Source organism: Danio rerio, chromosome 10, assembly GCF_052040795.2.
Source record: "Danio rerio strain M-AB ecotype USA chromosome 10, GRCz13ab, whole genome shotgun sequence".
Classification (NCBI taxonomy): Eukaryota; Metazoa; Chordata; class Actinopteri; order Cypriniformes; family Danionidae; genus Danio; species Danio rerio.
Genome location: NC_141030.1, coordinates 28,376,612 through 28,391,385, shown reverse-complemented (window position 1 = coordinate 28,391,385; position 14,774 = coordinate 28,376,612). Strand labels below are relative to the sequence as shown.

General features: G+C 31.4%; 1 protein-coding gene across 1 annotated transcript; it reads left to right on the top strand.

Annotated features, from left to right (window-relative positions):
* Positions 1-65: 65 nt before the first annotated feature.
* smpd1 (sphingomyelin phosphodiesterase 1) lies at positions 66-14,282 on the top strand. The gene is given in 6 exon segments (NM_001326536.2): positions 66-503; positions 2,837-3,612; positions 4,916-5,087; positions 7,919-7,995; positions 8,306-8,451; positions 13,489-14,282. Coding segments are annotated over 6 exon segments (1,776 nt in total). The 5' UTR covers positions 66-290; the 3' UTR covers positions 13,881-14,282.
* Positions 14,283-14,774: the final 492 nt, after the last annotated feature.

Sequence of the window (14,774 nt, the reverse complement as noted above, 5' to 3'; positions counted from 1 at the left end):
TACAAAGCAGTAGAGCACGTGATTCGTCAGATGCTTTGTCAGCAAGTCACGTGACCAATCAGCTGACGCTATATGTAAACTCGTCCGGTCGCCCGGGACGCGGTACAGCGTGAGGACAGACTCTTCATTATTCGCAACTGCCAATAAACAAAACGCGAAGTCACCTTGTTCTCATTGCTGTTTTATTTACACACACACGCGTGACTCCTTATCCACAGGCTCTGTTTTACTGTGCGGGTCGACGGGGATGTAGAGACGGGGGTCTGAAAGTACCTCAGCGCGCCGTCGAGATGAAGCGTCCGGTGTACGAGTTGACAGTTTTCTTACTCTGGACCTTGTTTTTTGGGCCTTTGTGTTTCTCCTACCCTCTTGAAGGAGGAACAGATGTGCCTCAGCTGAGGGTCGTGGAGGAGCTGGACCGGTTGAAGCTCGGTTTCGGATGGAGAAACTTGTCCTGCGTGCTGTGTAAAGCGATCTTCGCCTCTGTCGACATCGCGCTGCTGGTGAGATCTGCTACTGTACTTTCCTCCATGATGGTTCTTGTGTGTTTTAAGTCTTCCTGGCGCGTTTTTAATTGTTTGTGTGAGAGAGTAATAAATGCTTCTTAGTTTGTATTTTGAAAATCGAAAGTGAAGTATATAGACTGCAGTTTACAAATATAAAACCAACTTTACTGAAAATAGTTTAGTTGTGTACAGGGTCAATGCACAATTAACATTACATTAATAAACAGTACATATATGACTGACAATAAACATTTGATACAATAAACATTACTGCAATGTTGCAAGAATGGTTGTTTTTTGTCTTCAGACAGTTGACAGAATGTTAAAAAGTCACATCTACAAATAGAAACAGCATAATAACACAAAATACACTTCATATATAAAATAGTGAACACTATAAACACAAGTAAGAATCAAGGGGAACAAGAAAGGAGTATAAAACAACAATGGCAGATGGAGAGGATATCATAGTCAAGAACAAACAGCACAAGTAGGTCTACTGTCAATAGTACAGTACTAATGTTGACACTGATAAGTTATCAATAACCAATTTTTCACATAAAACTAAAAAGTATGTAATCTTTTAATTGTTGGTGGGATGGAGCTCCATAACATTCTTTTATAATGTTTATATTTACTCTAAAGTGTTCCAGAATTAGCCAAGAATGGCTGTTTTTCCTCTTCAGACCCTTAACAGAATGTTATAAAGTCACACCTGCAAACAGAAACAGCATAAATACACTGCCACATATGTAAAATATACAAACACAAATATGAAACCAGAGAAACAAAAAAGGGGAATAAAACAACAACAATAGGACAACATAGACAAAACAATCAGTAGGTCTACTGTCAAGAGTACAGTACTAATGTTGACATTGCTGAGTTGTCATTGTCAATAACCAATTTTTTACATGAAACTGAAAAGAAGGAAATGTATGTAATCTTCTGATTGTTGGTGGGATGGTGTTCCATAATATTCTTTATAGTGTGCATGTTTATATGTGTTCTGTATAGATGTAGAAACTAATGAAACTTTTTTCTTTTAATGTACATTTTGATTTATAGATATACCATGACGTATAGTTTTTTAAAATGTATTTACTGTAGATATGCGTTTATATATGTTGTATTATAATATAATAAATTTTATATATTCATGTTGTGCCATCTAGATTTTGATATACATTTGAAGTTTCTAGCTAGTTATTTTACATTCTTTCTATTGCATGTACAATTTGTATGTACTTTATTGTAGATAAACCAACTATGATTTCAAATAGCCATGCAAATAGTACAGTACAAATATGTATATCTATTTTATCCTATTATAATTGTGTGCTGCTGTTGTTACATTTACTAAATATAATTTACATGTATATCCATTTATATTATTTATTTATACATTTTATATATGTTTTAAATGCATAAACTAAAACACCTAATGACTGAAACTAAACGTATAAAAACCAGCCATCACACATCCTCTTCTAGCCGATCTGACTCACGATGTCCCAAACACCTCCAAGCCACAAACACCAGCACAAACGACTTGTTAAACTGCTGCTATCAAAAGCAAAGCATTTAACAAGTTCATTTTCTCATGCTCTTAAAGAGACAGTTCACCCCCCAAAAAAGTTAATTTCTGTCATCAGAACTTCACGTCTTGCTCCAAACATGTTTGAATTGATTTATTCTGTCAAACACAAAAGAAAGATGTTATGAAGAAAGCTAAAAACCTGTAACCATCGACTCGTATAGTATTTATTTTTCCTACTAGAAAGTCAATGGTTACCGGTTTTCTACTTTCTTCAAAATGTATTATTTTGTGTAAAACAGAAAAAAAGAAACTATTAAATGTTTGAGGGTGAGTAAAATGTAGTTTTTTTTTTTATTTTGGGTGAACTATCTCTTGAAATAAGTTAAAAATAAGAAATAATATGTTGAAATAAGACCTTTTTTTGGTGCTAACTGTTATTAAACCGTCCAAAATCATTTAAAAAGTGCTCAGGGGTACCTTAAATAGTGTGTCTGGGTTCTTTGGGCAGGCGATTTATCTGAAAAAACAGCAAAAATCAGTCCAAGGCACTCGAAAAATGTGAAAATATTAAAACGCTTTCATTGACATGGCTATTGCTTAAAACTACACTTACACATTTCGGCAAACACTTGCCTTCATCAGGGTAACAGTGATGAGGTGTGTCTGGAGTTTTTTTTGTATACTATGGTTTCATGACTCATTAGAATATCTAAACCTTACTGAAATAATATATTAAACACAAGGTCACAAGGTCAACTTATTAAACTGTGTCTGTGTCGTCTGTTTCCAGAGTGACTCAAACATGGAGCGAGTGTCTCGAGCTTTAGGAGAGGTGTGTGTCCGTCTTCACCTGGCCAATCCGGATGTGTGTCGTGACATCACCGCACTCTTCCGTGCTGATGTCATCCGAGCGCTCCAGGAGTCTTTTCTCTGGCCTACAGAGGCCTGTGCTGTCTTGGTTGGACCTTCGTGTGGCCATTTCGACATTTACGCCCCCTGGAACGTTTCCTTACCACAAATCCCCAAACCGCCAGTCAAGCCGCCTTCTCCACCCAAACCAGGCTCTCCACGCAGCAGGATCCTGTTCCTCACAGACATCCATTGGGACGCAGAGTACACTGAGGGCAGCCTTGCGGAGTGTAACAAGCCTCTGTGTTGCCGAAATGACTCTGGAAGAGCCAGTTGGAGGCACGCTGGGGCAGGATATTGGGGGACGTATAGCAAGTGTGACCTGCCTTTGCGCACGGTGGAGAATCTCCTGGAGAATGTGGCTAAATCAGGCCCGTGGGATTGGGTTTATTGGACAGGGGATATTCCTGCGCATAATGTGTGGTCTCAAACGCGGAACCAGCAGCTGAATGAGCTGGTCACCATCAGCAGACTCATACACAAACACTTGGGGCGAAATGTTACAGTGTATCCAGCGGTGGGAAATCACGAGAGCACGCCGGTCAATAGTTTTCCTCCTCCGTTTGTGCATGGAAATCATTCGTCCCGTTGGCTTTATGAGACTATGGCGAAGGAGTGGGCACCCTGGCTGCCTGAGGAAGCCCTGGAGACCATACGGTAAAGCTGTAAATAGAATAATATTAATAATAATAATAATAGTAATATTAATAATAACACTAGTGATAATAATAGTAATAACACTAGTAATAATAATAATAATAATAATAACACAATAATAATAATAATAATAATTATAATAATAATAACACAATAATAATAATAATAATAATAATAATAATAATAATAATAATAGCACTAATAATAATAATAATGATAACACCAGTAATAAAAAGGATAATAATAATAACACTAGTAATAATAATAATAATAATAATAACAACAACACTAATAATGATAATGATAATATCAACAACACTAATTATACTATTATTGATGTTATTATTATTTAACTAAAAAATTGTTAATATTTAAGTTACATTAAATTCATTATTATATATTGAAGTATCATATTTGTTATTATGATATATCATTATTGTTTCTCTGTAATCAGTAATTTTGTCTGCATGCAGATTCTCTGCATCTCTGATGTTAAAATACAATTAAATGTACTTGTTTTTCTGCGTAAAAATGAAATGTGTATTTACAACACAGCAAGAAAATTGAATATCAATAATAAAGATTTTTGAATGAATTATTTGTTTGAATTAATTATTATTAACAGTTATCATTTTATTATAAATAATTGTAAAAAAAATCATGTGAAATCATTTGAAAAATTTAGATGTAGTATATTATTATTATTGTTGTTGTTAACATTATTATTAGTTTTAGAACTTTTGTTTACTACTAATATTTCTGTATTTACAAGTTTATTTTATACAACTTATTTGCTTGTTTGTCTGCCCAAATTGTTTTATTGTATTGATTTATATTTGTATTATTTACTAATCGTTTTGCCACAAAGAGTAGCTGTTGTAGCTACAAGGTGTTAAATGATATGACAGTTTGTTATTTTAATTTATTATTAATTTATTATTATTAATATTATTATTATAACAGTTTAAGAAATTATTATTATTTTTTTACTAATTTCTATATTTACAATGTACTTATTATTATTGCAGTTCAGGAAATTATTTTGTTTAATACAAATTTTCTTTTTTATATTTAATAATAATAACAACAATAATAATTCTTATGACCATTATTATTTTAATTATCATCATTATTATTTTTTATTTATTTATTTATTTTTTATACTATTGATAATGATGGTATAGTTTTGTTTTGGTATAGTTATGTATTAATTTTTGTGATAATACCTGCCGGATCTAAATAATTAATGCCAATATTATGATTGATTAGTTTAATTATCATTTGTGTAATGTGTGTTTTGCAGCCGTGGTGGTTTCTACAGCGTGGAGGTTGAGCCTGGATTGAGGCTTGTGTCTCTGAACATGAACTTTTGCTCCAGAGAAAACTACTGGCTGATGGTGAACTCCACTGACCCAGCAGATCAGCTACAGTGGCTCATACAAATCCTGCAGGAGTCCGAGAACAAGGGAGAGAAGGTGAGAAATCAGAGATGCATCATCAGAAAACAGAGAAATGTGATCAATAAGCCATAGTGTATTGCAGCAGTAGTGTTGGTGTTTGTGGGTTGAAGGGGTTTAAAGGTTTGGAGCTGTTAAAGAAGATGTGTGACTCTTGGTTGTTGCATGTTCAGCTTTTCAGTTTGACACTTGCAGTTTTGTTTTTGCACTTCTGTTGCTATTTTGATGGTATGCATCACATGCTAATGTAATGCTGGAGTTTCCCTACAGCTTCTACCACTGAATGAGGAACCACATTCCATGTTTTTTCCCTCCACAAACATCAATATATTTTTTGTGGTTTATTTAATATTTTTGATTTAAAATTAAGATTTAAGTTTAATTGTTGTTTTTTTGCATTTAGTTTTTTTTAGACATTTTGAATTTAGTTTAGTTTTTTGTTGCACATTGTAGCACAAACACATTTTTTAAATTCATATTTTTATTAGCATTATTTTGTGTTTTTAGTTTTTGTATTTTTTTTTTTGTTTGTTTGTTTGTTTGTTTGTTTTTTTCTTTTTGTAAATTTAGTTTGTGGTTTTATTTATTTTTGTAGCAATTTTGTTTTGTTTACATTTTATTTTATTATTCAATTACATTTTTGGATTTGCTGCGTTTTTACTTGTTTAATGTGTGGCTTATTTGTTGTGTTTTTCTGTGGTTTAAATATATTTTATATTGTATGTTATATTTTTATTTAAATTTAAATTTTAGCATTACTTTTTTTTTCAAAAATTTTTTGTTTTACGTGTTTATTTTGATTTTTTTCTGTGGTTTGATTTTTTTTCTATATATTTTTTATGTAAATTTTGTTGGTTTTGTTTGCGATATATTTTCTTTTTGTTTTTGCATTATTATTATTATTATTCAATTTACAGTTTTTTCCAATTGTTTACACATATTTTCTGTAAGCAGGTCTCATATTGTCAGAACTCTACACACAAATCACAAAACACACACACAATAGGCAAAACCCTTCAATTCTCCTGCAAAATGAAACTCTACGTTCAAATCAATATGATTTCTTCTCAAAATGGTCTTCTGTTTTCAAATGACACACACAAACCATCACATGAATAGACAATTATAAGATCAGTTGAACACTGATGTGCTGAATGTAAAACACTATAACACTATGACCACTTCTCCATTTATCATAATGACTTACTGTTAGCATTTTTCGTTCAGTGTTACACTTACTACAGGCAGTAAATAGGCCTACAGAAGTCTGTTGTAAAATATTTCAGAGTATTGTTTTTATACAAAACACACAAATACCAAATATATTTTACTCTATTTTCCCATAAAAACAGTGTACACAGTGTTCATCCCAACCAACACAAAGTATGTACAGAATACAGTCATAGTAAAAAAAAAAAAAAAAAAAAAAATATATATATATATATATATATATATATATATATATATATATATATATATATATATATATAAACAGCTATACTGCATCCTCTTTTCTGTTTTGGACTGGCCAAGCAGAGGGGAAAATGTTACCTTGCATGACGAATCCAGCCATGAAAAGCATCAATTGCTATAGCTTGGAGAAGGGGTACACGTGTGTGTGGATTTCGGTCATACACTTTCCATCTCCAGGCAGAAAAACAATTCCTCAATTGGTTTGAGGAATGGAGAATATGGAGGTAGATAAACAACTAAAAATTGTGGGTGGGAAGTGAACCAGTTATGAACTAGATGAGCTCTGATTTCTAAATTGCAATTCTGTGTAACAGGTGTTTACTCATGTGATGAGTTGGTATGTAAAGTAGGGCAACTGACTTTACAATTGTGAATGACAGTGTGTTCCTTGTGAAAACAAAAGATTTTGTGCTTGAAAATTGTGCAAAATGCAGAGAATTGTGTGTAGCGTTTTGAAAAAAGTGTGTTGTAAACCTGCAGTGTAAAGCAGGAATTGTGCTTGTAGGTTAACAGAACTGGTTCAGGGGGTTGGTGCATCAGTTACATGTTGTAGAAATTGTGTCTGTAGTACAAGTAATTGTGTGTAAACAACTAAGAAAAACTTTTATTACTTTTTGTGATATGAGTTTAATTAAGTATGAGTTTATGTAGTAGTTTTGTTTGAATTGAAATTTTATTATTTACTTTTTATTTTTTTATTTACATTTTTTGTTACTTGATTATTTTTTTTCTGTTTTTTTTTGTAAAATTTGTTGTTAGTTTTGTTATTTCTTTGCAGCACTTTTTTGTTTACATTTTGATTTTATCATTATATTTGTTTTTAGTTTGATTTGCATTTTTTGGTAGATTTTCTTTGTATGTCATTGTTTTATATTTGTCTTTTGTCAATTTCGCTTGTTGTTTTGTTTTATTTTTGTGGTTTGTTTCATTTTGTGCATAGTTTTTTTATTTTGTTGTTTATTTTTGTTGCATTTTCATTTTGTTTTTGTAGTGTTTGGGTTTATGCTGCTATTTTTGCTTTATTTTATTTGTATTTTTTGTATTTAGGGCTTTGTTTTGTTTGGGTGTTTTGTTTCAGTTTTTCATTTTTATTGTTTTTTTTTCTGTCCTTTAATTTTATAGGTTTGTTTTGCTATTTGCAGTTTTTGTTTTACCTGTACATTTTCTGTTTTTAAATTATCGTTTTTTCCTTATTTTCTTCTTCGTCTTTATTTTTTGTGTTTTTTGTTTGTGGTTTTATTTAATTTGATCTTTTTTGCATTTTTGTTTTTAGTTTATTTTTGTTCATTTTGCTTTTAATTTAGTCTGTTTTTTTCCATTTGGGTTTTGTCTAAGCTGTCTCTGTCTGCCTGTCTGTGTGTCTGTCTGTGTCTCAGGTCCACATCATTGGTCACATTCCTCCCGGTTTCTGTCTGAGCAGTTGGAGTTGGAATTACTATCATATAGTCAACAGGTCAGTCAGTCAGTCAGTTTTCTATCAGCTCTTTATATCATGCTGTAAAGTTAACTTTCATCTCTTAAACCCATAGCTGTGTCAACAAAAATGCGTGACTGCACTCTTAAAGCATTATAAACAGTCTTTTATCACCAGAAGGGTCATATAGTTTTTTTTTTAAATGGGTCATGTTTACTGTAACTGCTTGTTTTTGAGATTGTCCCGTTCATTTACCGTATGTACTGGTAAGGGTATATAATGCACTGGTTAATGGTTCACTTGTGTTTTGTTCTCTTTATTTCTTTTATCGTTGTGTTTTGTTTCGCAGGTATGAAAGCACTATAACCGGTCAGTTTTTTGGACACACACACACGGATGAGTTTCAGATGTTTTATGATGAAGAAACATTGACCCGTCCACTGAGTGTGGCTTTCATTGCTCCGAGTGTCACTACTTTTGTCAACCTCAACCCAGGTGCTCACTCAAGAAATAACACTTATATATACACGTGTTTGTTTTAGTCTAAATCTTATTTTATTTTAATTGCTAATTTAACTGCTAATATTTTAACTAATTTTATATTATTTCTTTTTTTTTTAATTAAATGTAGTTGTAGTAATATTGTTTGCTTAATTTGGTCATTAATTATATGTTTTGTCAGTTATATAGTTTTTAGCATTTAGGTATATAGATTTTTTTTCATTGTTTGTTTTATTTATTTATTTATTTATTTATTTATTTTATTTTTTTATTAGTCGTCGGTTATTTCGATACATCAGCACATACAAATACAGACTCAGTCATACAGTGGGAAAGTAAAAAAATTATAAAAGGGGGAAAAATATACAAATAAGTAAACATGGTAATGCAGTCAGGCTTGGAGTATATATATATATATATATATATATATATATATATATATATATATATATATATATATATATATATATATATATATATTACTCCTAGCCTGACTGCATTACCATGTTTACGTATGCATGTTTACGCATTACCATGTGTATGTATGTGTATATATATATATATATATATATATATATATGTATGTATGTATGTATGTATATATGTATATATATGTATGTATATATATATATATATATATATATATATATATATATATATATATATATATATATATATACATATATACATATATATATATATATATATACATATATACATATATATATATACATATATACATATATATATACATACATACATACATACATACATACATACATACATACATACATACATACATACATACATACATACATACATATGCATATATACACATACATACACCCCTACATACATGCATATACACCAGAGAGTAGAAAATCAGAAGAGATTATTGATGTAATGCCAAAAAGGTGTCTATAGCTGCCAGAAGTCATCTGACTTTTGATGTATATCATAAGTGAGTTTTTCAAGTGGAAATAACGCACATACTTGAGACAACCACATTTTAAAGGATTAAGGCACTTTAGGAGATGACTACAATAAAAGTATACATTTCTTTGCCAGATAGACCAAAATTAAGAACAGGTGTTTGGTGTCAGGGTCCAACACATTCTCAACTCCATCATACAACAAATACAATTCTAGAGAAAAACTGAATTTTATCTGAAAGAGTCCTTGTAGAAAATGATGTATTTTCTCCCAAATAGAGATGATTTTGTCACAATACCAGAAACAGTGAAGGAATGTTCCTTTGCCTTTTTTTGCAGTTAAAACAAAGAGCAGAGGAGTTTCTATAAATCTTTTTCAGACGCAAGGGTGTAAGATAAACTCTGTTCTTGAATTTATAATTGAGCTCATGAACACCCAATGAAGTACATTTAGAATACAAGTTGTTACATATTTCAGACCAATCTGTATCTTCAATTTCGTGACCCAAATCTTTTTCCCCCACACACTTCAAACTCTCAAAGAAAGAAGTACATGAGTTAGACAGAACTTTATGTATTTTGGATATATTAGCCCTTTGGCAAAATTGTTTGTTACAATTTGCTCTATGGGTACAAGTTCAAATCTCAGTTTACCCTTATCGGACAAAGATTTAATGAAGTGACGCAGCTGAAGGTATTTTAAAAAATTGGATTGTGGTATATCATATTGACATGAAATTTCTTGGAAAGATTTAAGTGTACTGTCTGTGAAGAGGCACGAATCCCTGATTTGGACCAATTTGAAAAAAACAATATTTTGGAAAGATATTGGGAAATCAGGGTTAAAAGCAATAGGTGAAAATAAAGTGATATTAGCTGGAATTTTAAAATGCTTTTTAATGTCTCTCCATGTTCGAAGAGTATTTAAAATAATAAAATTGGTTGAAACACATTCAAGTTTTTTAACATTTAGAATAAAAGGCAGGGACTTTATTAGGAGAGGAGCACAGGCTTTTGCCTCCATGTTAAGCCATCTAGAGTCAGTTCTTTCATTGTACCAGCTGACCATATGCTTCGCTTGTGCCGACCAAAAGTAAAGGCGTAGGTTTGGCAAGGCGGCACCTCCCCTATCTTTTGATTCATTCATATGTTAAGGCTAATTCTGGGCATTTTGTGGTTCTAGATAAATTTAGAAAGGTGCTTGTTAATGTCCTTAAAAACAGCATTGGGTGAGTGACAAGGAAGGGATTGGAATAAATATCCGCTTGTTAAGTGGTATACTGTTTCCGGGTCCAAGCCACCATTCATTTGAGTGGAGAAATCATTCGTTTATGATCACGTTTTATTCCTATCACACATTAAAGTTAATTTTATATAAAATCGTAATGTACACAACAATCTCTGGGCTTGCTGCAAAACAAATACCAAAAATTTAATAATTTATAAAAAAAATGTATCACTTTCTGGTCATTGGATATTAGGCATGTACATTTATACTGCGATCGTGATTTTCGAAAGCATTAAATCGCTTTGTAAACGTTTATTATTACCATTTCATGAGTCTCCCCATTCAGTTGAATAGAGCGCTTGGACCCGGAAGCTGCTTCGCATGACGTCACACTTAACAAGCGGATAAAAATTTAGGGAGAATATTCATTCTGATTACATTAATCCTACCCAAAAAAGAAATAAGAAGTGTCCTCCAAATGTTAAGGTCTTTTTTAATAACTTCAAAAAGAGGGGCATAGTTATTTTTTTTAAATAAGTCCTTTAGTATTGGTGTTATAAATATGTCAAGATATTTAAAACCTACAGAAGTTATCCTAAAGGGTGAAAGGGATGAAAGATCGTTTAGATTAGGAATATGGAAAGAGAGCGCTATAGACTTAGACAGGTTAATTTTATATCCGGATAAACTGCTATAATCTGAAAGACATTTTAGTGTAGCTGGGATTGACCTTTCTGGTTCAGAAATGTACAGCAACACGTCGTCTGCAAATAAAGAAATCCGATGTTCTTCGTCTCCTACTGTTATTCCAAAAAGATGTTGACATTGTCTTATAGATTCAGCTAGTGGCTCAATCACAAGGGCAAAGAGCAGGGGAGAAAGGGGACACCCCTGTCTTGTACCTCTTTCTATGTCAAAGAGTTTTGAGTTCAAGCCATTCGTGATCACAGTAACCTGAGGGTTGGTATAAAGCAATTTTATCATATCGATGAATTTAGGGCCTAAATTAATTTTCTTAAGAGTAGCAAAAAGAAAGTCCCATTCGACTCTGACGAAGGCTTTTTCAGCGTCAAGAGAACATTATTTGTTTTAAAAGATTTTAGTTTATTTTACTAGGTGATTACATTTCAGTTTTGTTTTTTACTTATATATTAGTATTTTCTTTTTACATTTAGGGTTTTTTTTTCTTGCATGTTAGCATGCATTTTTTTGTTTAGCATTGGTTATTGTTTTAGCATCAAGTAAGAATGTTAGCTTATATTTAGTAAATTATTTTAATGTAGCTTATTTGAATGTTTATTTTAGAATTTACTTAATTGATATATTTTTAAGTTTTATTATTTTCTTTATCCTTAGTGAATTTAACCTTTTCTTATACATTGTTTTTCAGTTCAGTTTATTATGATTGCATTTGTTTTTATTTGTTTTATCTTGTGTTATTTTCTATTTGTTTCAAAATTTGCTTCTTTTTTAAATACCTTTTTGGAAGTTTTGTTCATTTGGTGGTTTGTTTGTTTGTTATATATATATTTTTTAGCATTTATGGTTGCTGTTTTTATTGCTCTTTATTGAAATAGTTTTTTAATGATTTTAGTTTATTATTTTTGAATATATTTAGTTTTGTTTTTTTACTTATTTAGTATTTACATAGTACATGAGCATTTTTTTAGCATTTTAAATTGGTGTTAACTGGATGCATTTTGTGTCAAAGCAACAAGAAATGTGTTAATTGTAGTCTATAGCCCACGAAAGATGGATGTTGTGCTAACTGTTTTAAGAGTTTAGGAAACTTGTTAAATGTATTGAAAAAACTGTCATAGCCATTGTAAAAAAAACTGTAATGTAGCTTATTTTATTATTCATTTATTAATATACCTTACTTATAATTCTAATGTTTATTTTAAAATTTACTTAATTTATATATTTTGATGTTTTATTCTATTCTTTATCCTTTATAAAAACATTTTTAAGGAGTTTCGTTTATTTTTTAAATAAGTCTCGTTTTGTTTTTTACTTGTTTAGCATTTGATATTTTTAGCATGCAAAATTGGTTTAGCATTTGCTTATTTTTTTTAGCATCAAGAAAGCTTCTATTTAGTAAATTAATTTAATATAGCTTTGAAAGTGTATTGTAGAATTTATTTAATTTAAATATTATGATGTTTTATTGTTTTCTTTATCCTTGGTGAATTTAACCTATTTTGACTTTGTTTTTATTTGTTTTAGCTTATGTGTTATTCTGCTTGATTTTATTTAACTTTTTCTTCTTCTTTTTTTCTTTATTTAAACACATTTTTGGTAATAATATTTATTTTGTTAACTTTTTTTTTGATTGTTTGTTTGTTTTTTTTAGTTTTTAGCCTTTAGGAATATCAATTTTCTTATGCTTTTCATTTATCTTTTTTTTTAGAATTAAGGATTTAGTTTGTTATCTTAGAAGATATTTTGTTTTGTTTTTAACTTACTTATTTACTATTTGTTTAGCATTAGGTACATTTATGTAGCATCATGTAATAATGTTTTCATATTTTAAGTAAATTCGATCTTTTTATTTAATATTTGAATGTTTATTGAAGAATTTATTTAGTTTATATATTTTCATGTTTTATTTTCACCCTTAGTTAATTTTACCATTTAGTTTTTCTTTCATTTGTTAAACATTGATTTTCAGTTTAGTTTATGTTAGCATTTGTTTTATTGTTTTATTTTAAGTGTTTTGTTTGGTTTTAAGCATTGGTGACATTAAAATTATTATTAAAAAAGATCTTTGCTGACAACATGATATACATTAAACCTTTCAATAAACTTAACTGTTAAAAAAGTTTCTCATTGAAAGAAAGAAAAATACAAACTTGTTTTCTTCATGCTCAGGATACCGTGTGTATTACGTGGACGGAAACTACCCTGACAGCAGCCGAATGGTTCTAGATCACGAGACGTTTATTCTTAACCTGACTCTGGCCAACAACCGGCCCTTAAAACCAGACCCGAGGCCATCCTGGACACTTCTCTATCGAGCATCCGAAGCCTACGGTCTGTCCACACTCTTCCCTTCAGACATGGAGGCTCTGATCAAACACATGGTGAATGACGATCGCATTTTCCAGCAATTCTGGTACCTCTTTCACAAAGGCCACGTATCCAAACCCTGCAAAGACACATGCAAAACCTCCATCATCTGCTTCCTGCACAGCGGACGCTATGACCTGCTGACTCAATGCAGCCCGCTACATGGAGACACACCCAAGAAGAGCATGTGCTGAGGAGAATGGAGAAATCTAAGCTCATGTTTTACAGTAAGCCTCCATTAGTTAAGGTTAGTAATGTATTTCATTACATGAATTCAGAAGGTACAGCCTCAACGAGCAGTCATTTCAACAACTAACATTAACAAAGATGAATAAAACCGGTAATGAATGTATTATTCATTGTTAATGTTAGTAAATTAATAGATTAAATCAATGTTTCTCAACCACGCTCTTGGAGGGCCACCAACACTACATATTTTGTATGTCTTCTTTGTCTGTCAAACCCATTTCAGGTCTTTCAGTCTCTGCTTATGATCTGAATCAGGAGTGTTTGGTTAAGGGGACATGGAAAATGTGCAGAGCTGGTGGTCCTTCAGGAACGTGCTTGAGAACTAAATAATAGTAAATTAAAGGGCTAGTTCACCAAAACATAAAGCTTCTGTCATCATTTACTCACTGCACTAACCACAAACCTGTTTGAGATTCTTTCACTAGTTGAACACAACATGTATTTGACAAATGTTGAAAACCTGCAAACATCGACTTCATAGTATTTGTTTATTATATTATGGAAGTCAGTGCAGTTTGAACATTCTTCAAAATATATTATATAAGGACAGCCTTAATAGTTTGGAACCACTTGAGAGAGAGTAAATGTGTATTTATTTTGTTGAACTATCCCTTTAACACGGGTGTCAAAGCCAGTTCATGGAGGGCCGCAGCACTGTAGAGTTTAGTTCCAACCCTGCTTCAACACACTTACCTGTAGGTTTCAAACAAGCCTGAAGGACTTGATTAGTTTGATCAGGTGTGTTTAATTAGAATTGGTACTAAACTGTGCAGAGCTCCGGCCCTCTAGGAACTGGATTTGACACCTGTGCTTTAACTAATGGACCTTATTGTACGGTG